The 23302-nt window shown below is 58.0% G+C and overlaps 1 protein-coding gene across 1 annotated transcript; it reads left to right on the forward strand.

Moving 5' to 3' along the window:
- Positions 1-627: 627 nt before the first annotated feature.
- MAN2B1 (mannosidase alpha class 2B member 1) lies at positions 628-22970 on the forward strand. Its single transcript, XM_084610091.1, has 24 exons — positions 628-758; positions 2478-2580; positions 4227-4400; positions 6508-6701; positions 7062-7194; positions 8025-8167; positions 9099-9215; positions 9615-9697; positions 10176-10296; positions 10664-10742; positions 11236-11345; positions 12042-12149; positions 12385-12501; positions 13307-13525; positions 14154-14251; positions 14606-14723; positions 15310-15428; positions 16037-16138; positions 16746-16833; positions 19375-19455; positions 19772-20008; positions 21345-21494; positions 22054-22156; positions 22475-22970. The coding sequence occupies exons 1-24, from the start codon at positions 630-632 to the stop codon at positions 22600-22602; spliced, it is 3054 nt and encodes a 1017-aa protein (XP_084466217.1). The 5' UTR covers positions 628-629; the 3' UTR covers positions 22603-22970.
- Positions 22971-23302: the final 332 nt, after the last annotated feature.

The following is a 23302-nucleotide window of genomic DNA, read 5'->3' on the forward strand; positions in this document are numbered from 1 at the left end:
GAAGAGGCGGGGCAGGGGCAGAGCCTTATGGAAGGGGTGGAGTGGGGGTGAGGCCGGGGGCAAAGGGGGGGGCTTTAAGGGAAGTAATTCTAAAAGCAAATGTGTGTTTTGTCTTTTGAGTGAGGTGCATTGCTGAGTGTTTACAGTTTTAAAAAAGCGAATTCGTTGACTTTTAGTAGCCTACTAGATTACTCTTCATTTTTGCCTATGCTTTTATAGGGTGGCGTGGAAAGGTGTCACTGATGCGGCCCTCGGGCCAATGTACTTGTCCTCATGTGGCCCTTGGGGTGATTGGAGGTTGAGATCCCTGCCCCAGAGACTGGCCCCCGGGGAAGGGGTTGCCCCAGCCCTCCCCACTCCCTGCCCTCCAGCCTGCTGTCAATGAGGGAGTCACTTTTGGGAGGGGGCTAGATGGAGGTGCATGGGGGGGGGGGGATTTTGTGGGAGCTGGGTCATGGCCCCGCCCTCTCCCCGTCAGCCAATCAGCGCGTCCCTTATTTGCATTGACGCTTTTGAGGGGCGAATGAAGGCCGTGGCCCCGCCCCGTCTCTGCGGATTGGCCCCTCCGCGGGGGGGCGAAGCGAGAAGCCGCATGCCGTGGCCAGGGAGTCACGTGGAGGCCTGGTCACATGATCGCGGGAGCCGCCCGGCAGCCAGGCGCCGGGGGTCGCGGTTGCAGGCGGGCGATGGGGCCGCTCGTGGGGCTGCTCCTGGGCGTGGGGCTGCTGCGGGCGGCCGCGGCCGGCTGTGGCTACGAGGTGAGGGCGGGGGAGCAGCAGCAGCCGCCGCCGGGGCCCGTGGCGGGGGGAAGAAGAGCCGCGGGGGTCTGGGTGTGGGGCTGGGGCAGTGGGGCAGGTAGTGGGCAGCAGAGGAGAATCGGAGGAGACAGGGAGCCCCGGGAGGGGAGGGGGCTGCTGGGGGGGGCGCTCTTGGGATGAGCGAGATGGGGTGAAGAAGCCAAAGGGGCTGGGAGAGGGAGGGTCTGGGGGGCAGGAAGTGGGGGCATGTGGAGGAGCTAATGGAAGTAGGGGGCCTGGGGAGATGAGCTTTTGGAGGAGGCAGAAGGGAAGGCTTTGTGCGGAGGGGATAAATAGGGGGCTTTGACTGAAGGGGAGGCATGGGGGCGGCTCTGGGGAAGTGGGCGGTGGTGGGATAGGGGAGATCTCTTGGTGGGGGGAGCAGCGGGTGAAGGAGGGTCGGGGGAAGGGGTAAAGGGGGCTCAGGGAAGGGGGAGGGATTTCTGAGGGGTGGGTGAGCTTTGGCTGGAGAAGGGGGAGGTGAAGGGGTGAGAGGAGGGCCCATCTGCATTGGGGGTTCTGAGACTGTGGGATGAAGGGGGGGATGAGGTTCTGTAGTGGGGTGGGGGGGTGCTCTTGTGGGGGAGCTTGGTGGGGAAGGCAGGACAGTCCAGAGTTTAGAGGACAGGTTGCAGTGGCTGGGTCTAATTTCCATCCCCCCTCCGCCGCCCATTCTCGGCCCTGGCGGGGAGCTTGGGGCTCAAAGCAATGCTTCATCCCATTAGCAGATAACTAACCTTTTCCAGGGTCACCCCCACCCCTCCCGAGTTCAGTAAAACAGGGAGCACTGAATGCATGACCTTAGGCTGAGCCCTAGCAGTGTGTGTGTGGGGCGGGCGCTCTAGGGGATTATAATACTGTGCAGATTGGTGCCTTTGTCTGTTTCTGCAGCTTGTTCCTCTTCCTTTCCTCCCGCACCATCTCCCTAAACTGTTGCTTCCTCTCAGTTAGATGATTATTACGATAATTAGCCACCTCCCATTGTGAGCTCTGCAAAGTTGAGCACCCTGGCCAGGGTGAAATCTTTCCATTTTACAGCTGGGGAGCCTGCGGCTCAAGGTTGCAGACAGTAGAACCCAGCTCTAACCTGCTCTAACCACTAGACACCACTCTTCCTACCGAGCTCAAACCCCAGAGTCCTGACTTCTAGTCTCCCTGCTCTAACCACCGACCTTGCCTCCCTTCCAGAGCTGGGGCTAGAACCCAAGAGTCCTGACTCCCCAGCCAGGTACTCCTGGTCTACACTGAACACTTAGATTGACCTAGCTCTGTCGCTCAGGGCTGTGAAAAATTTAGTGCCATGAGTGCTGGACTTAGGACAACCTAACCCCTGGCGTAGATACAGCTAGAATCCTTCTGTCAACCTAGCTGCTGACTCTCAGAGAAGTGGATTAACTACATCAGTGGAAAAACTCCTTCAGTCTGCTGTTGGCACGTGATTTATTTTTCAATAAGTGTTTGTCCAAAGCCTTGGAGAATCTAGGGCAGGGAGCAGTCCAGCTCTGAGCAGGGGGCTGCCAAGAAGACAATTGCCTCTTTCCACCTCTAGCATTCCACGCTGGCTACACCAAGCAATATCCGTTCAGATAGGTATCTCCTATTGGCCCCGAGAACTCTTACAATGGGGCTGTGGCCTTCCCTTCCAGTTTGTAGCATGTCTGGTTATTTTTCTCCTCGTAGTCCTGCCCGGCCACTAAACCAGATATGCTGAATGTCCACTTGATCCCTCACACACACAATGATGTGGGCTGGCTGAAAACAGTGGATCAGTATTTTTATGGAGGTAAGTGGCGGAGACTGTGCGCAAGGGGCGGGAGGGAGGGTTTCTGTGCACCGGAGCTGCTGCAGTCAGACTTGGTGGGTTAATCCCGGTCTCTTACCTCGGGCTCATCATCAGTACATCTCAAAGCACTTGACAAAGGAGGTCAGTATTGTCATCCCCATTTTATAGGTGGGGAAACTGAGGCACAGAGTGAGGAGACTTGCCGAAGGTCACCCAGTAGGCCAGTGGCAGAGCCAGGAATTATAGACTCTGGCTGTCCTGTGTCCCAGAGAACAGACACACCCCGGATCCCCTTTCCCCAAACACACTAAGCCAGCCAGCCCACGTAGCGGGATCAAATCTGAAGGCCAATGTCGCTATCTGATCCCTGTTTCTGCTGGCTTTAGAGCTGGCTATGACCCTGCATGAGTCCAAGCTGAGGGAGGGCTCCTTTCTGCAGCAAGATGTGGGTGGGGGAGGAAGCGCTGCTCAGAGATCTTATTCTCATCAGCATATTTACTTCCTCTGCTGCTGATGGAGGTAGAGAGCACCTCCCAACCCTGGCTGGGCTGTAGGGACCTGCCCCAGGCCTGGGTACGCTCCCACCTTGCCTCCCTGCCAGATACTTGATAAAGTCTGTGTCGCCTGCCAGAATGTTTCATGGCAGTTCACATGCACTCACGGACTAAGCGTCCTAGCTTCACGGGGCACAGTTGGGGGAAAGGACTTGCCTGTGGTCACACAGTGAATCTGAGTGGGGATTAGAACCCAGGAGTCCCGAAATCCCCACCCTGAGCTAACCACTAGACCCTGCTCCCTCTCCAGACCTGCAAATAGAACCCAGGAGTCCTCAATCCCAGTCTCCCCAACCCCTGTGCTCTAACGACAAGGCCCCACTCCTCTCCCAGAAGCAAGGAATCTAACACACTGTCCCCCACCCTCCCCCCACATCATTACATCATGCTTCCTCAGAGCGTTTTGTATCCGTCCTTGCTAGGCCAAGGAATATGTTGAATCTTCGTCATTCCCCGCTGTTCTCCCCCGGCCATAATAAGCCCGTGGTTTTACTCACCTTTTAGAGGCCGCGTCTCACGTGGGCGGCTTTTCCATGACATCAGTCAAGGTCAGCACATAGTTAGTGGAAACATTAATACCTTTGGAGCATCTGATCTCTCAGGCCATAGAGAAAGCAGTGCAGGACGGGCGTGACTTAAGCAGAAGCCTAGGTCATAGGGCCTTTCAACCAAGGCCGGGGGGAGGGGGGACTGGCTGATTGAGTGGGTGGGGAATGGACCATGGGGTGGGGGCTGGCTGGTTGACGGGTGAGACTCCGGGGGTGCTGTGTGTGCAAGCTTATCTCACCCTGATGCTGTCCCTGCTCTGGGGGGGAGACGGATATTTGAACTGCAGGAGGTGCAGAGCAGTTCTGGGGAGGGAGGCTTACCCCTGCTCTGGAGAGACAGAAAGATCTGAGATTCTCAGGGGTGCTGTCCATGGCTGCGGGGGGATCCAGCCCTCTGGAGGGGCGCTGCGGGTGTTGTGGTAAGGTGGGGGATCCGGCCCTCCTGGGGGTGCTGTGGCTGGGTCGGGGGGATCTGGCTTTGCTGCCGTCCCTGCTTTATGGGTCCCTGGATGTCTCCGCTCAGCCCTGTGCCTTCCCTTTGCAGCACGCAATAACATCCAGCACGCCGGCGTGCAGTACATCCTGGACTCGGTCATTCCCCAGCTCCTGGCCGACCCCACTAAGCGCTTTATCTACGTCGAGGTGGCCTTTTTCTACCGCTGGTGGCGGCTGCAGATGAACCCAATGCAGCAGGCGGTGAGGCAGCTGGTCAGCGAGGGTAAGGGATCCCGCCCAGCTGGGCACTGCTCTTGTGGCAGAAGGTGGAGTGACCTGCACTGCTGGGTCTGGTGATGTCCCCAGCCCGCTCATACAGAGGGATGTCTGCATAGGTGGGGGAGATGGGGAGAGAGAGACACACTCACAGGGATTCTTTGCCTCAGTTGGGTCTGCGGGTGTGTTTCTCTGACACGCACCACGCATGTGTCTCTGGGTGTATGTTGTGCAATACTGACTAGTACAGGCCCATGGCCCATGTGTGTGAAAGAGACATGCCCAGATAATATGCCTGGGTCAATCAATGGGCGTGCGTGGTGTGAGGGGTTCGGTCAGAGAGATCTCCTTGGTACTGTCACCTGACGTGCTGAAGTTACCTCTGAGCCCGTTTTCCCTGCCAGCTTGGGACTCCAGAACCCTGCCTTGTTGAGCCAGACACGCTAGCCTTCTGCAACGCAGACCCAGGTCTGGTCCACACCCCCAAATATGCAGACTTTAACCAAAAACTGCTCACAGGTCCCCTGTCTCCAGCACCCAAACACCCAGTTCCCAATGGGATCCAAACCCCAAGTCAATCTGTTTTACTCTGTATAAAGCTTATACAGGGTAAACTTATAAATTGTCCGCCCTTTATAACACTGATAGAGAGAGATGCACAGCCAGGTATTAATCACTTACTCTGGGTTTAATAATAAACAAAAGTAATTTTATTAAGTATAAAAAGTAGGATTTAAGTGGTTCCAAGTAATAACAGACAGAACAAAGTAAGTTACCAAGCAAAATAAAACAAAACACACAAGTCTAAGCCTAATACGTTAAGAAACTGATTTCAGGTAAATCTCACCCTCAGTAATGTTCCAATAACCTTCTTTCACAGACTAGACTCCTTCCTAGTCTGGGCCCAATCCTTTCCCCTGTTACAGACCTTGTTAGTTCCTGCTCAGGTGGTAACTAGGGAATTTTTCATGACTGGCAGTCCCCTTTGTTCTGTTCCACTCCCTTTTATAGCTTTGGCACAAGGCGGGAATCCTTTGTCTCTGTGGGTCCCCACACCCCTTTCTAAATGGAAAAAGCACCAGGTTTAAGATGGGGTTGATCACATGTCACTGTAAGACCTCATTCTTCCGTACATGTACACAGGAAGGCTTGCAGGTAAACAAACCATTTACAACCAAAAAGAAAAGGAGTACTTGTGGCACTCACGAAAGCTTATGCTCAAATAAATTGGTTAGTCTCTAAGGTGCCACAAGTCCTCCTTTTCTTTTTGCGAATACAGACTAACACGGCTGCTACTCTGAAACCTGTCATTTACAACAAGTTGTCCTGGTCAATGGGAGCCATCAAGATTCTAAACCACCATTAATTGGCCCACACTTTGCATAATTACAATAGGACCTCAGAGTTATACTTCAGGTTCCTAGTTTCAGGTAAAAGAAGGTCACATTCATACAAATAGGATGACCACACTCAGTGGATTATAAGCTTTGTAATGATACCTTACAGGAGACCTTTTGCATACAGCATATTCCAGTTACATCATATTCACACTTAGAAACATATTTTTACAAAGCATATGGAGTGCAACGTCACTAGAGGCCGGTGTGTGAAAGCCACATGCCCAGATAATATGCCTGACTGGGTTGTTGTGCGTCATGCCATGCACACTGACCCTTTGCCTGTACTGGTGGGTACCTCATAACACACACGCACAGAGGGAGCAAATGTCTGGGGTGTGTCTCTGTCCCACACATACATGTGGGGCTTCTGCTTGGGTCATCTTGTGTCTCTCGCACAACTTGATTCAGATCTTTATTGGCACGGTGTAAAAAAGCAGATCACAGACACTCCTAGCTATGGCTGCAGGTAGCCTACACGTGTGGGTGTGCGTGTCTGCCTCACACACACAGTGTTTGCTTGTGTGGATCAGCATCTCTCACATGCACACGTGATATTGGCCAGTGTCATCTTATGTCCATGCTGCCCCACACCCTCAGAAAGTCCCTGGCTTCTCTTCTTCCCCGGCACTGCCAGGCAGCTGCAGATCCCAGCGGTGCCCGGCCTCCCTGCTCGCCTGGCGCTGAGGGCGACCCGCCCCCTCTCCTTCCCTACAGGGCGGCTGGAATTTATCAATGGCGGCTGGTGCATGAATGACGAGGCGGCCACCCACTACAACGCCATGATTGACCAGATGACGCTGGGGCTGCGCTTCCTGCAGGAGACCTTCGGGGAATGCGGCCGGCCCCGCGCCGCCTGGCACATTGACCCCTTCGGCCACTCCCGAGAGCAGGCCTCCCTCTTCGCCCAGGTGAAGTCCCCTGGTGGGGCCTGGAACCGTGCACCCCCCACCCCAAATGGGCAGGGACTTTGGAGGCCAAGGGGGTAGCCTGCTGGGGACAGTGTGTGTCACTCTCCATCAGCAGGTCTCAAAGTGCTTTGTGCAGGTCAGGAGCATTATCACCATTTTCCAGGTGGGGAAACCGAGGCACAAAGTAGGGGTGGGACTTCCCCAAGGTCACCCAGCAGGTCAGTGGCAGAGCTGGGAATAGAACCCAGGTCTCCTGAGTTCCCGTCTAGCACTCTAGCCACGAGGTCACGCTGCTGCCTCAGCATTTGCTGGCTCTCGGGCTCTTGGCGTTGACCCCTCCTGCTGCCGTCCCCTTTCCAGATGGGCTTTGATGGCTTCTTTTTCGGCCGACTGGATTACCAGGACAAAGCCAACCGGGAGCAGTTGCAGGAGATGGAGCAGATCTGGAGAGCGAGCGCCAGCCTGCAGCCACCCGGGGCCGACCTCTTCACCGGTGAGCTGGAGTGGGAGTGCTGGCAAGTCTGGAACATCCCAGTTTTGGGGGGCGGGGCACCTGTGCCACAGGCAGACGGTGCCACGGACCAGTGGGCAGCCAGAGCTGGCAGGTGGGTGGGCTCCAGGTGTGTGTCGGGGGCGGGGGGGGTAGACTCATGGTTGAGGGGGAGGCAGTGGCAGAAGCAGAAAGGCTGCCCTCAGGCCGACCCACCTGATGGGACCTGGGGTGTCCAGCTGGGGGCCTGGAATGGAGGGGAGGAGAGGGGCTGGCCTGGGGGTCCCTCCCCCTGGGCTTTTTTGTCATCCCCCCCCCCTTTTGTACTTCAGAGGTGGCATCCCTAATCGGGGCTGGGGGAAGAGATTGGGTTGCTGGCGAGGTGCCCAGGGAGCACACGCTCCCCTGTCTACCTGGGAATCCCCCATGCCCAGCCAGGTGGTGTGGGGCCCTTTCAGATCAGGGGAGGGGACAGGGACCCTTCCCCACTGCCACCTCTGGCCCCATCGGGCTGGGAGCAAGCACCCTTGGGCCGTGCTGCCTGCACTCCTGGCTGGACAGAATCAGATCTTTCCCCCTTGGGGCCTGGATTTCACCCTTCCCCCAGAGCCCCCTCCCTCCCTGGCATTTACACCCCTGTAGGCCAGCTCCTTTTGCCCTGCCACTGTGCCCATCAGTTGGTGGGCCCCACCCCCAACCTGGGACAGCCTCACAAGGCAGAGCTGTGGGCCCTGGCTCTGTGCTGGCCCCCGACACCCGCATCGTCCCTCATATCGCTGGCTGGATCCCACCCAGGTGCCTGTGCCCCCGGTGATCTTGTTCCCTCCACCCAGGTGTCCTTCCCAACGGCTACAACCCGCCCCTGTCCCTCTGCTGGGACCAGTTCTGCTCCGACAGCCCCATTGTGGATGATGTGAGCGATGAGAATAATGTGGACAGCCTGGTGGCGTATTTCCTGGGAACTGCGGCTGCCCAGGTGAGAGCTGGGAGGGGACCCTCTGCAGCCAGCTGGCCTTATGTCTAGGGGTTAGAGCAAAGGGCCTGGGAGCCAGGAGGCCTGGGTTCTGTTTCTGGCTCTGGGAAGGGAGTGGGGTGTAATGGCTCGAGCAGGGGGCTGGAAGTAAGGATTCCTGGGTTTGATTCCTGCCTCCGCCATCAGAGGATGCTCAGCTGTTCGTGGCCGACTCTTGTGATTGGCTGGCGCTTAGAGGCTGCCTGGAGATTGGGTGGGGAATTGCTGGTCCATGGGGGAAAGTGTCATTTTATAGCCAGAGAGGGGCTGTAGTAAAGCCCCTTTCGGGGGATGTGAATTTCTTGGGTCCATTGTTAGCTTCACCCTTGCGTGGCCGGACGCCGGTGTAATAATGTCTGTCCCTGGTATAATAATTTCGTGTAGAGCATGGACTGCGGTGCCTATCCTCTTAAATAACAGACCAGCCCCAGAAAAGAGCGTAAGGATCGCATCTTGTGATGGGATTGCCTCAGGGACAGCTCCAGCCCCTGTGACATGCCGCCAGTCTCTGGTCAGCTGCAATACGCAGCTGAATGTTTTGGACCGGTCTCCATTTTCCTCCTCCGCCCCAAGATCGCACTGGGGGAGCCTCCCTGGGGGACTCTCCAGGCGATCTCTGTCATTAGCTCCGGTGACCGGTGTGTCGGCCCAGTGCCCCGGGACCTCTGCTCCGCAGGGTCAGAAACGCGTCAAAATGACTTTTCCGCCAACCGCCCGTTTCGCAAAGCCAGAATTTCCTGCAGAAAAACACTTCCATTTTGCCAAAACAATGTTGCCCTTCCCTGCGCCGGCTGCCTGCCAGGCTCTCGCCACGGGGAGGCCTTAGCTCGGGATCTGGGTACCGAGAGGGGGGGCTCTCTGAGCGGGGAGCTTGAAGCGTCTCCTTCTGTCACAGGCCAAGCACTACCGGACCAAGCACGTTGTCATGACAATGGGCTCGGATTTCCAGTACGAGAACGCCAACCTGTGGTACAAGAACATGGACAAGCTCATCAAACACGTCAACGCGCAGGTAACCGGGGGGTGGGGGGTGTGCAGGGCTTCCCAGTCCGGTGGGGACCCGCCTGGGAGGCATACTGGGCCAGGAGAGGCTCCCCGCTCCAGACGCAGAGGGTTGGGCTCCCACTTCCTGACCCACAGGCCAGGCCCCTGGGGGCAGCCGCGTGGCCCAGGCAGGAGGCCTGTTGCACTCGGCAGGGCCCTGCTGTGATGGGGGCAACGGCTGGGCTCGAACCCGGGTCCTCGGGCTCTGGGAGCGGCAGGCCGTGCTGCCTGAGCGACGGACCGAGGCCTGGTAGCTGGAGGCTGCAGCAGACTCCTTACCCTGACTGGCCACTAGGGACGACAGAGCCCAGCCCCCAGCTGGCCCGATTGCCCCACCGCTTCCTCCACCCCCTTGTGTCTCTTCCAGCAACTCAACGGGAGCCAGGTTCACGTGCTGTACTCCACCCCCACCTGCTACCTGTGGGAACTCTTCAAAGCCAACCTGTCGTGGTGAGCACCGGGGCCGGAGGGCGGTGTGGGGCTGGCAGGAACCCACCTGGGGTGGCCTGCGCTGTCCCACGCCCCCCATGCTAGGGCGGAGAGGATGGTCTTGCTAACCCCCGGTGCGTCCCCTTTGGAGGGGTAATGATGGAGCCGCCCTGGGGACTGACTGGACGGGCAGAGCGCCCCCTACTGAGCCTGTACCCTGCTCTCTGCCGCACAGCGCCCCCTAGCGCCGCACTGGAGTATATAAATGAGCTCATCTCTCTTTAGTTTCTTCCATGCCATTATAAGCCTCCTCTCTGTTCCTCGGGCCCTGGGAGTGGCTGGTGCTGGGTTCAGGGGCTGAGCTGTGGCACGGGCTGGCTGGCTACCCCCCTCTGGCCAGGCAGTGTGCAGGTGGGGTGGATTGAGGAGGGGGAAGGGAGAAGGTCCGGGTCTCCTGGACCCATGAGTTGCAGAGGAGACCCTCTTTGGTGTCGCACAGGTCCCTCAAATACGACGATTTCTTCCCTTACGCTGACGGGCCGCACCAGTTCTGGACAGGCTACTTCACCAGCCGGCCGGCCTTCAAACGCTACGAGCGACTGAGCAATAACTTCCTACAGGTGGGCATCCCCAGTTGGGGGCTGGGAGTCCGGGATCCCGCCCACGTCCCTTCTCCCTGTGACCTGCTGCCTGTCAATCTTCCCAGCACCCTGCTCTGAGCGGGACAGCAAGGAGGTCTGAGCTAGGGGGTCGGACTCCAGAGTTCTGTCCCCCAGCTCTGAGAGGGGAGTGGGGTCTAGTGGTTAGAGCAGAGGGGCTGGGATCCAGGGTTCAATCCCTAGCTCTGTGTGACTTTGGGCAGGTCCCATCCCCTCTCTATGCCTCAGTTTCCCCCTCTATGAAATGGGAGCGGCGAGTCCCTCCTGGAGAGTTACCGGATGCTGATAAATGTTTTCTCATCACTGCTCCCCCTCCCTGCCCTTGCAGGTTTGCAACCAGCTGGAAGCCTTGGCCGGTCCGGTGGCGAGGACAGGCCCCTACGGGGAAGGAGACAGTGCCGTGCTCCGTACGTGAGCTGCTGCGCCGTGAATCACCCCGTTATTGCAATTCCCCCCAAATTTATCCTGCCCCCTGCAGCCACTAGGGGGAGACGGAACAAAGGAAGAGCTCCTGTTGCAGCCAGCAGAGGGCAGTGCTGCCTCCTCCATACACACGTCCAGCAACGTGAACCAGTGCTGCAGGGATGGGAGTCGGGACTCCTGGGCTCTGGCAGGGGAGTGGGGTCTAGTGGTTAGAGCAGGGGACAGCATCAGGACTCCTGGGTTCTGCTCCTATGTGTGTGGCCTTGGGCAGGTTGCCAAGTTGATGCTGGAGCTTGGGGGCCGATGGGGAGTCTTCAGGCCAGGCAGGAAAGGTGCAGGCCCAGCCCTCTATTGGAGAGGTTGGATTTGGGGGCTGTCTGGCCCCACAATCCCCCTTTCCCTGCCCCCTGCATCGTCCCATCCCGTGGGTTTGGTGCAGCTCCTTGTTCCACCCCTGATGCCCTGGCTCCTCCACAGGCCGGGCCATGGCGGTGGCCCAGCATCATGACGCCGTCAGCGGGACGGAGAAGCAGCACGTGGCTAATGACTACGCCAAGCGCCTGGCTGCCGGCTGGGATGCTTGCCAGGTACGTGCCCTGGCTCCTTGGCACCCTGTTCCCCTCCAGAGATCCCGGAACCTGACTCTGCCTCCTCTAGTCGCCCTGCATCGAGCATCCGAGGCAGGATGGCCCAAGGAAAAGGCAGCCTAGGGGGGTGTCGGTGTAGCCAAGGACCTGCTATGGCCTCACCCCAGAGGTGGCTGCATCTCAGCGCTGGGCAAGGGGATTTCTTCAGTTAAAGGGGACCCCCCTAATAACTCCCTACTCCTCTCCTCAGCAAAGGGTGGCCCTGGTGATGCCTTGCTGTGGAGACCTGGCAATATCTGTCTCGTGGCCTAAACATGCTCTTTAGTGCATCCTCTGCTAACCTCTCTAGTCCCCAGCGGGGCCCTAGCACTGCCCTCGGGCACTGGGGTCCATGCTGGGCCCAAGGGGAGAGCGCCCCCCTCTATCAAGCCCCTCGCAACACAGCACAGCGCCCCCTACTTGTATGCTGGGGAATTGGGGCCACCACTGACCATGAGAGGAGAAGTGCCCCACCCTGTTCCCTGCAGCACAGCGCCCCCTAGTGCCACCCTCTTGCATTGGGGTCCATACTGGCAGTGGGGCCTCCCACTCCCTGCAGCACAGCACCCCCCTTAGAGTCAGACTCACAGCTGGAGTGTGTGGGGGGAGGTGGATCTCTCGTCTCTCACCTCATGGGAGGCATCTCTCCTCTTGCAGGTCCTGGTCAGTAATGCTCTGGCCAGCATCAGTGGCAACAAGGAGAACTTCATCTATTGCAACTACCTCAATATCAGCGTGTGCCCGCTGACTGAATCCGCCGGCACCGTAAGGACCTTGTTGTTGTTTAGACCGCGGGAGGGGAGCCCGGCCTAGAACCCAGCTCCACCAGCCCCGAGACGGCAGGTCGCTGCTTGAGCTGGAGGAGACTCGCCCTTACCGTGTCGATTGTAGGATGGCTTTTATCCTCTCCGGGCTCAGCCAGTGAATAGCACCCGCGCCCTCTGGCTGGCGGTGGGGAGGATGGGGTGAGCGTCTTGCTAACCTGGGTCTGTCTGTCCAGTTCATGGTGATCCTCTACAACCCGCTGGGACGGCGTGTGAGCTGGAACGTCCGGCTGCCCGTGAAAGGAGCCTCGTATTCGGTGACCGATCCCAACGGCCAGATGGTGCCGAATGAGGTAGGGCCAGAGCGTCTTCCTTCTTGGCTTTTTCTCTCCTCCCTGCGGCTGCCTGCTTGACCTGTTTCCCGTGTCGTGGGCCTGTAGGGGATTCAGTTGTTAGCTGGGGTTGGGCTCGGGCATCTTCTAGCAAAAGGAAGGGTCTCTTAGAATATCAGGGTTGGAAGGGACCTCAGGAGGTCATCTAGTCCAACCCCCCGCTCAAAGCAGGACCAATCCCCAATTTTTGCCCTGATCCCTAAATGGCCCCCTCAAGGATTGAACTCACAACCCTGGGTTTAGCAGGCCAGTGCTCAAACCACTGAGCTATCCCTCCCCCCCTCTTAGCGGGGAGCTGCAATGCTGCTTGTGTAGGCTCTGCCTGGTGCCACCACTAGAGGGTGGTCTGATTGCATCCTCTAGGGGGCGATGGTGTCCACAGATACTTGTGGCATTGGGGTCAGTGCCCCCCACCGAGCTCCCGGTCCTTGCTGCACAGCGCCCCTTAGTGCCACACTGGGGCCAGCGCTGACCCCAAGGGGGGAGTGGCCCCTCCTGAGCTCCCACCCCTCTCCCTGCAGCACAGCGCCCCCTAGCATCGCTCTGTGGCATTGGGGCCAGCACTGACTGTGAGGGGGGAGTGCTGAAGAGCTGACAGACAGCCCCCTCCCTGGATTTTCCTTGGTCTCCCATCCACGTTCTAACCAAGTCTGACTCTGCTTAACCTGAGAGCTCCCTGCATCAGCCCCATGGTGTCCCCATGTGGCACAATCTCTGTTCGGACCCTCCCGATGGGGCCTCAGACGGTTTTTCTCTCTGTTTCCAGGTTGTCCCCGTCTCAAACTTCACCCGGGCAGTGAGGCGAGGCCGGGGAGATGCCACCCATGAGTTGATCTTCCCAGCCTTGGCCCCTCCCCTGGGCTACGGCACCTACACCATCTCGAAAACGGCCAACAGGGACCTGCGCTCCAGGCTAGCCACGTGGATCCGGGAGCAGGCCCAACCCCGGGTGGACACCTGGTCCCCCAGGGAGTTCCAGAATGAGGTACTGTCCTGAGCAAGGGTGCAGCCCGGTCAGTTTCACTTTGTTTGTCGGGTCAGTTTCCGTTTCTAAGGCAAGGGAAGGGCCAGCTCTTTTGGGGCAGGGACTATCTCTGTTCTTGTCTGTCCGCCTCCAGCTGCTCCATGACTGGGGCTCCGAGGCGCTACCGTAATACACCTAATAAATAACGTACAGCGCCAAGCATAATACGGCCCAGGCCAGTGACTGGGGCTCGGAGGCGCTACCGTAATATGCCTAATAAATATTGTGCAATAGGCTTCTCGGGAGGGGGAAGAACTGTTGAAGCTAAAGGATAATGTTGGCACACGAACAAAGTGAGATAAACGGTCCAGGAAATAGTGTAGGCTGGCAATGAGAAGCGGGTTTCTAGGCAGCCATGTCTGGAATGGCCTCCAATGGGAGCAGTGGGAGGTAAACAACCTAACGAGCTTTAAGATGGCACTAGATTAGTATCTGACCGGGTGGGGACTGGACTGTGTGACCCAGGGCGTCCCTTCTGGGTGACCCCCAGGTGGAGGGGAGGGTAATCGGAGGTGGAGGAATGAGGGCCCTGCAGTGGGTTGTCCCCCCGGGTCGTGGTCTATTGATGATCTTGCTTTCTTCCCCACAGCACCTCCGGGTTCTGTTTGACCCGGTCACTGGGCTCCTGAGGGAGATTCAGAACCTGGACAAAAGCATCTCGCTGCCTGTGTCTCAGAGCTTTTTCTGGTCAGTGAGCTGGGGGGAGTCGGGACGCCTGGGTTCTATCCCCACCTCTGGGGGGGAGTGGTCTCTAGTGGGTAGAGCAGTGGGAGCTGGGGATCAGGACTCCTGGGTTCTCACATTTGAGCACGAGTGAATACCTTTCTCCCCATCCCTCTGTGCCTCAGTTTCCCCAGCTGTAAACCAGGGTAATAGCCAGGAGAGAGAGTTTGATCTCTTGGCCAGTGCTGGAGCTGTGTGTGGGTGGGTAGGGCGGGGTGTCTCTCCCTGGCATTGGGGCTCATGATGCTCTGGGCAGCTGATTGGACCTTCCTCGGGGCTGCTGTCTCACCACCCTCCCCCCTCTTGCCCCTGGCCAAGGTACAAGGCCAGCACTGGTGATGACGACAGCGCCCAGGCCTCCGGGGCATATATCTTCCGGCCGAACCACTCCGAGCCCCTCCCTGTGGCTAGGCGAGCCCGCACGTACCTGGTGAAGGTAGGTGGTGGGGGCATCCCCGGTGTGGGAACCTCCAGGGGGCTGGGCGTGGGAGCCGAAGTCTCTTGTCTCTGATTCCCTTATGCCGCTAGCCCTGAGCTAGCTGGGAGGGGAGTGGGATCTAGCGGTTAGAGCAGGGGGGGCGGCTGGGAGCCAGGATGCCTGGGTTCTATTCCCAAGTCTGGCTGGGGGACTGGAGTCCACTGGGTTAGAGCAGAGTTGCTAGCTCTTGGGTAAGACTTAAAATTAAGGTCCCACCTCCTGACGACCATTGAAGATCCCCTTGCATGTTCCTTAACCTTACCGTGATGTCTCAATCAAAGCTAACCCCCTTCAGGATCCTGCAATCACGCCTCATTGCACTTCCAGCTGAATACAGGATCCTTTCCTTACTCTCCTCCAACGCTGTGCTGAGTTTCCGTGGGCTGCTAACAGCCTGCCCCAGAAGGAGCTGCATTTCCGCATCTGATGAGGGATCCTGCTCTAAACTGTGCCCACCCCCCATGCCCTAACCCAGAAGTGGCTGAAAGGCAGTGCTGGGTGCGGGGATCCCACACACGTGTGTGTGTCTCTCTCTCTGGTCCAGAACAAGCTGGTACAGGAGGTTTACCAGAACTTCTCTTCGTGGTGCTCGCAGGTGGTGCGGCTCTATGCCGGGCAGGCCTACGTGGAGCTGGAGTGGACGGTGGGGCCCATCCCTGTAGAGTGAGTGTGAGAGCTGGGTGGGAAATGGAAGGAAACTGCCTGAAAACCAAAGTAATTTCAACTTGGAGGCCTGCTGCCGTGCTCCATGGAAGTTGTGGTTTTGGTGCCTCATGCTCCCATCTTCCTCTCTGGGCTGGGCTCCCTGGGTGGACTACATCTCCCATGGTGCACCACAGCCTCTCCTCTTGGGGTGGGGCTGGTGCAATGCGCCATGGGAGTTGTAGTTCAAATGCCTCACGTTTCCATTCCCTCTGGTTTGGGGTCCCTGGTTGGACTACGTTTCCTATGATGCACCACAGCCTCCCCTCTTGGGGGCAGGAGGTGGTGCATTATGGGAGTCCCTGGTGCCGCATGGGAGGTGTAGTCTGACCAGGGAGCCAGGTTTGTAAAGTGGGAGGCACTGCAGCAGTGCTGCCAAATGCAAGTATTTGGGAGTTTTGACGGCACATCAATTTGTCCATCCCCATGATGCTTTTCATGGGGAGCACCCCGGCCATTGACACAGCTGAGATGGAAAATGTCGGAACAGCCCCAGAAAGTGTCGGGGGTGGGGGGAATCCGTGTGCTGCCAGACCCCACGTCTGACCCTGCTGCCCCCTCTGCCGCAGCGACGGGCTGGGCAAGGAGATCATCAGCCGTTTTGAGACATCCCTGCAGACGGACGGACGCTTCTACACAGACTCCAACGGGCGGGAGATTCTGGAGCGGAGGTAAAGGGGGGCAGGGAGACATTGGGAGTGGGGTGATCCTTCCTCGGCGGGGGGGGGGATGATTCCAGGGTGGAGTCAGGACTCCTGGGTTCTCCCTGCAGCTCTGGGAGGGGAGCGGGGGGGCAGGGCTGGGAGTCAGGAGTCCTGGGTTCCATTCTCGTGTCTTCCATTGAATTATCGAGTCCCTTCTAGTAAAAAGTAAAAAGGGGCTGTGGATTTTAGTAAAAAGGGGCTGTGTCTTAATGAACGTCCAGGCCTTAATTATTGTTTGACGTTCCTGAATGGAGGGCCCTGCATGAGCTACTCCAATGAGCCCTGGCCAACACCCCCGCCCATGGTTAGCCAGCAGCCTCCCCTGGGGGGTGTCAGCTGTGGACTGTGGCAGCATGTGGGGTACCCCAGGGCTAGGTATAAGGGGAGCTTCCCTCTGCCGCTATGGAACAGTCCATTCCCCAGCCAGGGCCAGGCTGGGAGCCTTGTTGCTTGGGATCTGCCCAGAGCCCCGGACTGCACAGCCCAAACTGGCCCTACCCCCCCTCCCCCGGATTAGGGGCAGTGGGGGAGATGGCCGACACGGGGCTTAATGGGGCTCTGGTGCTCATGGCAGGCGGGATTATCGGGCCACATGGAACCTGAGCCAGACAGAGGCGGTGGCTGGGAACTACTATCCCGTCAACAGTCGCATCTATATCAAGGTACCAGGGCCACTGGGGGCCCCTGTTGGCATTTGCTGGGTCCCCTCCCCATCACGGTAGTGTGTGTGTGTGTGTGGGGGGGATTCCTCTCCTTGGAGATACAGGGATGGTCCAGGGGGTAGCGATACTGGCCTGGGCCTTCAGTTCTTGGCTCTGCTGTGGGAGCTTGTGACATTGTGTCCCCGTGCCTCAGTTTCCCCATCAATAAACAACTGTCCTGTCTGCACAGGGACGGGGTGAGGGAGTAAATGCCCTAAAGATGGCGAGGGCTTGATTCCTACAGTGGTGGGTGCCAGATATGGTAAAGATCTTGGGGGGAAGCGTTGCAGACACCAGTGCTGGCCAGCAGGTGGTGCTGCTGGTCACTCGTTCCCATGCCCCCAGATCTGCTCTGGCCCATGCAGTGGCTCGAACAAAGGCAGAGGTGGGTGTGACGGGTTGCCATCTCTGAGGTGCAGTTTGGGAACCGCTGTGCCCCTGTAGGACACACAGCTGGGTTGGCCCTGCCCACACTGCTGTGCTGGAGATACAGCCAGCCTCACCAGGCCCTGTTATCACCCAGCTTGACAGCAGGGGGTGCCACACACCCAAACTGAGCTACCTGATACTCCTGAGGGCATTCTGTGCCACAAAATTAACAATTCTGCGCACAATATTTTAAAATTCTGCAAATTTTATTTGTCAAATAAATGTGGAGGCTCCAGCCTGGCACTGGTGCGCACAGGCCCCTGGCTGTACAGAGGTGGGAGATCACTGTGCAGCTCCCCCTGGGACACACTCAGCAATAAGGCTGCACCCAACCCTGACACAGTGCAAGGACCCAGCCTGCCCCAGAAACACCCCAGGGCCCTGCCCCTCCATGCCAGGTGTGGGCAGAAAGGCAGGATCCAAGTGTGGAAGGATCCAGGTGTGGGGCAATCTGGGTGCGGGGGGATCTGGATGCACAGAGGCTTGTTGGGAGGGGGGGTTCTGGGTGCAACAGTAGTGGGAATCTGCTGGGAGGTCCAGGTGAAAGTGGTTGGGGCTTGGGAGGTGTCAGGGGGATAGAGCTTGGCAGGGGGTCTGGGTGTGAGGGTCTCAATGGTGGGATCCAGATGCTGGGGGAGTGAGTTTCAGTGGGGCGGGGAGCCGGGGGCAGTTGGCTCATCAGGGTGGTGCAGGACATTTCACTCAAAGACACACTGGCTTAGATAAAGCAAAAAACAAGTTTATTAATGACAAGATCTGTTTGCTATCACTTAATGTATCGCCTAGTAAATAAACAAAACCGCAAACGAAGCCTAAAATGACAGATTGGATATGAATTAACAATCTCTCAGCGTGGCTGTTGATCCAAGCAGTACACCGCGTTTCCATTCGCAGGCTAGAAATCCCTTTAGCCTGGGCCCAGCACTTCCCCCAGTTCAGTCTTTGGTCCTCATGTGTTTCCAGGAGTTCCCTTAGGTGGGGAGTGAGGCCCCTAGATGCTGTCACACCCCACCTTATATAGCTTAAACATACAGTAGGAACCCTTTGTTCCAACAACAGTTCCCACCCAGTTTGTGGAAAAATACAGGTACCCAACATGGAGTCCAGTATCCTGTGATCTGGTCTCATGCCCTTGCTGGGTCATAGCAGCCGTTACTTACAGGCCAGTTGAAACATTTACAAGAAGGCTAAGCCTTTTCATAGTCCAGCAGCCCTGTCTAGCTTTTCCCTGTTGTACCTGAAAGGCTGGTTGTGGGTGTTACTCGGGTTTTGTCTACACTGGACTTCTGTCCGCAAAACTTTTGTCGTTCAGGGGTGTGAACCCCACCCCTGAACACCAGAAGTTTTGCTGAGGAAAAGCACCAGCATGAACAGCTTTGTCAGCAGGAGCGCTTTCCTGCCCACAAAGCTATCGCCGCTTGCTTTTTTTTTTTTTTGTGTGGAAGATTTTTGTCGGCAAGAGAGCTCTCTCCTGCCACCAAACAGCATTGCCACCGTGCGCCTTTTAACAGCATAGCTGGGTCGCTCAAAGGTGCTTAGTGTAGACGTAGCCTCAAATGAAACATCTGAAATACACCCAGCCAAGATTTATAACTTCAGATACAAAAATGATCCATGCATACAAATAGGATAATCATTCAGCAAATCGTCCCTTTTCCACTGACACCTCCCATGACCCATCTTGTGCAAAATGCATCATAATTATGCCATAACCATGTATTGAAATATCACTATGAGGAATATGGAGTGCAGTGTCACAAGAGGAGGAGGTATCACTGCAGAGACACACGAGGGAGGCCGTTCCAGAAGGAAGAAATGGAGCCCTCCCCCCCCCCCCACCGCCAAGTGCTCCCCCTACAGCCACAGGGATGGGGAATGCAGCGCAGGAAGGGGTCAGGAAGCCGCAGGCAGACACAAGAGGATGGAAGAGCACCAGAGCTGCTGGGGGGGCATGGGGGAATGCTCCCATTGCCACCTGCTGGAGGGAGCAGAGGATGCTGGGGAGTGACCCTCCCTGGCAGGGCGTCACACCCCCCCCACCCCCGTTAGCTCTGGGCTTGCTCTTCTCTCTAGAACAAGAAGTTCCAGCTGACGGTGCTGACGGATCGCTCGCAGGGGGGCAGCAGCGTGGCCGATGGCTCCGTGGAGCTCATGGTGAGAGACTGGGGAAGGGGGAGAGAGGAATCTTGCCCCTCTTTCCCGCCCCTCCCCGCAGAGGTGGATGGGGAGGAGAAAGGGTGGAAGAGAAAGGGTGGACTCCACTCCCCCCACAACACCCCCGCCCCCATTCTGAGCCTGTGTGCATCGCCCCCTTCCTGCAGAAGCAGAGCTGTGCCAGCAGGTGGCGCCCTTAGCTCTACAATCCCATGTGCCCTCGACTTGCACCTGTGCAGCTCCCAGCCCCCCCACCCCCTGCCCCACAGCAGAACAGCGAGGGCGCCCAGCTCTGACATTCCCTCCCTGCGGCTAGGTGCACCGACGGCTGCTCTATGACGACAACCGCGGGGTGGGGGAGCCCCTGCTGGAGCCTGGGGTCTACCACGACGGCCTGGTGGTGCGGGGCCGGCACCTCGTCTTCCTGGACACAGTGGAGTCTTCGGCCGATCGGCACCGGCTGCAGGCCCAGCAGGAGTTCATGGCCCCCCAGCTGGTCCTGGCACCTGGAGGGGGCCCTTCCTTCCACCGGGGGCAGCGCAGCCTCAAGCAGGTGCCTGGGCAGGGCTCTGTGCTTTAGGGAGGGGAACGGTGAGCTGCTGGTTTGAATCCTGCCAGGGGCTGCTTCTTCCCAACTGCTTCACCCACTTGTGAAATGAGTTGTAGGGGGGTCTCAGCCTCAGCTCCCAACTCACCTCCAGCCAGAGCAGGGCTCTTTGAGCTGGACAAGGAGGGAAATCCTTGTCTTTCTGATCGCTATGCCTCTCCCCTTTCTCCCAGTCCTACAGCTCCTGCCCCCACCCCAACACAGCCCAGGGCCAGCTGACCAGGAGGGCTATGGTGAACTATAGGTTAAGCCCATCATGGCCAAGCACCCCCCCCCCGCCCCCCATGGAGCAGGTGCCTCCTTTCTGCTCATTAGGTTAAATTCAGGCAGGAAAATTGCTAGGGCCAAAATCCCTTTGTGGGAAGCTTTGCTGTGGGGCAAGATGGGGGGTGGGGGGGCGGGACGACTCCAGTTTTTCCCCTGGGAAAATTTCAGCGGGGGGAGAGGTATTTGCCCTCTTCCTGGCCAGGACTTAGGGTTAAGTCAGCGTTGTTTAAATATAACTGGATTTTAAACTCCTCTCTTCCCATCTCCTCCCTTTGCTAAGTTGGCAATAGCCATCCCCAGCTAAACAACTCGCTGGGTGAAAACAAATCTGGTCAATCTCCCCCCTTGCCAGCTGTACACGAGGGACCTGTTTTCAATCTGTGCTGCCTGGAAGGGACTGTGCAGTGTTGTCTAGTGGGTAGCACACAGTGGCCGGGGGCAAGTCCCTTCCCCCCTGTGCCTCACTTTCCCTATCTGTAAAATGGGGCTAATAAGCCTGACCTGCATAAAGTGCTTTGAGATCTCCTGACAAAAAGGGCTAGAGCTGATGGCCCTGTGGTCCCTGCTTGTGGGGGATGACTCCTCCCAAGAATTGGGTTACACACACCACACATGCCCCCCGTGAAACCTATGCTGGGGTGACTCACTTGTGAGGGCAGATGGGATCATCACCACCTGTTCTGTCGAAGCTGATCTTCCACAGAAAATTGAGGGATCAAGTAAACTGAAAGGTTGTGACAAGCCAGCCGCTCTCTGCTGAAAGCAGGGCTCCGCCTGTCCCCCCAACCCATCATAGGTAGGGGGACGCTGTTGTATGCTGGGAGCTGCAGGCCAGCCCCTCGAGGAGAAGGGGAGTGCATTGTATCCACACTGCGCTGCCCTGCAGCCACGGACGGAGCCTGGGGAACTGAAATAGTTCAAGGGCAGGTGGTGACTTTTTTTTAAGTTTGCTGAAACTGTCCCTTTAGGGGTGCTGTTCTGGCAGCCTGACACCCTGTCTCCCCTTCCTCCCCAGTTCTCTGCTCTGAAGCAAGAGCTTCCCCCCTCCGTCCATCTCCTGACACTGGCCCAGTGGGACCCCAGCTCCGTCCTCATCCGCCTGGAGCACCAGTTCGAGAGAGGGGAGAGTGCAAACTGCTCCCAGCCCGTCACTGTCGACCTGCTGGTAGGTACCTGGGACTTGCTGAGCCGCTGGCCTAGAGGCTTTTTCATCTAAAGCATTTGACAGTCTCAGGCTCCCTTGCCTAGGGCTGAGATGCAGCCACCTCTGGGGTGGATCTTAGCATCACACAAAGGATCCTTGTATAAAACAGCTGCCAAGTCCCACACCAGAGATGGCTGCACATCCACATGGGGAGAGGGATCCTTAGACACAAGGTGCAGTGGGCATAGGGCATGACAGCTGTTTTATGGAGGGGGGTCTCACCCACTTGATGCTAACCCCTGGCCCCTAGAGGTGGGTGCTTTTGACTCCTCAGGGCTCCCATTCCTGGCACTGAAATGCAGCCAGCTCTGGGGTGGAGCGTGAATGAGCAGCCCCACCCAGAGGCTGAGGACAGGCAGCACAGAATCCGGTTTTCACACCAGCCTGCAGGAGTCCCTTTTGTCGGGGTGGGTGGGGTGTGGAGCTGCTGCTGCTGTCTACTCACCTGCAGGTCTGGGGGTGGCCAGAAGGAGGCGGGGTTCACCTGAGGAAGTTGCTGACCATGTCTCTCCCCACCCAGCACCTGTTCTCCTCCTTCACCATCACCTCCCTGCAGGAGATGAATCTGGTGGCCAACCAGAAGCGAGATGCCATGAACCGGCTCAGCTGGAGGCCAGCCACAGGTAGGTCACCACCCCCGCACTAAAGCACGGATCAGAGGCCAGCAGCCCTGATGCTGTGCCCCCCGTTCTGCCCAGCACAGCCAGTGCCTGCCTCCTTACCTAGGGGATGGTGGGCAGCTGGCACATTGGGCCCTTGGGGGATGGGGGAGGCCCTGTCTTGCATGTGGCCAGAGCCCCTCAGCTGTACTCATGGTGTGGGGAGCTCACAGACACAGGGGAGGGTTATGTCCACCCTCCGGTGGAGAAGCTGGCAGCATCTAGGCCCAGGGCACCCCCGCTGCTGCCCCTGGGCAGTTAACCCCTGGCTTCCTCTCCCAGGTGCAGCCAGGCGCCAGGCCTACCCTCCGCTTAACCCGCTGGGAGTCACACTGCAGCCCATGGAGATTCGCACCTTCCTGGCCACCATCCAGTACACGGGCCCCAGTGGGGGCCAGGCTGAGCTGTAGGGGGAAGACAGCCCCCCACCTCCGTCCCAGGATCAAGCCATCCAGGTGGAGTCCTGAACTACTGCCCCCCTACTCAGCCAGGTGGGGCCCTGTCCACCTGAGAACTTGACTGGTGGGAATGAGGGGGGCACATCCTGGCTGCTGCAAGAGCTAAACTTGCACTTGTCAGGCCCTGCTTTAAGGCAGTGCCAGCTTTGGGGGAGAAGGGAGGGGCAGAGTCCAGCGCTGCCCTCTCCCCCCCCCCCCCCAAAAAAAAAAAAAAAAACAACTCCTCCTCAGCACAGCCTCTGATTTCTACCCACCTGCCCCTTCAGCCTGGGTTGTGTGGGTCTAAGTGCCATTGTTAATAAACAAGGACCTCAGGTCTAGGTGCTTGTGGCTGAGTCCTGCTCGGGGGATGCAGGCAGAATGAACACAACAGGGCAGGGGCAGAGCTGTGAATAGAACCCAGGAGTCCTGTCACCCCCCCCCCATGCCTGATCGATTGCCTGTGGGGAAACTGAGGCAGAGTAGCTCCACCATCCTGCCTGGAGTCCAGCCAGCCAGGCTGTGGCTACGGAGCCCTTCCTCAGCCCAGGTGGGGAAGAAGAGTTGCCAGGCTGGGGGGATCATGGCATAGCCCTGCCTTCCCCTTGGTGCCTGCTTTGGGAAGTGTGTGTGTCGGGGGTGGGGGGGTGGGAGCTGAGCTCCCCCCCCCGTG

The sequence above is a fragment of the Lepidochelys olivacea genome, assembly GCF_965140295.1.
Source record: "Lepidochelys olivacea isolate rLepOli2 genome assembly, chromosome: 20".
Classification (NCBI taxonomy): domain Eukaryota; kingdom Metazoa; phylum Chordata; order Testudines; family Cheloniidae; genus Lepidochelys; species Lepidochelys olivacea.

Coding starts and splice junctions, on each gene's coding strand:
- MAN2B1 (XM_084610091.1), top strand. CDS start 630: ATGATCGCGGGAGCCGCCCGGCAGCCAGGCGCCGGGGGTCGCGGTTGC. Junction 9,698..10,175: donor TTCAAAGCCAACCTGTCGTG/GTGAGCACCGGG, acceptor GGTGTCGCACAG/GTCCCTCAAATACGACGATT. Junction 15,429..16,036: donor GTGGGGCCCATCCCTGTAGA/GTGAGTGTGAGA, acceptor CCTCTGCCGCAG/CGACGGGCTGGGCAAGGAGA.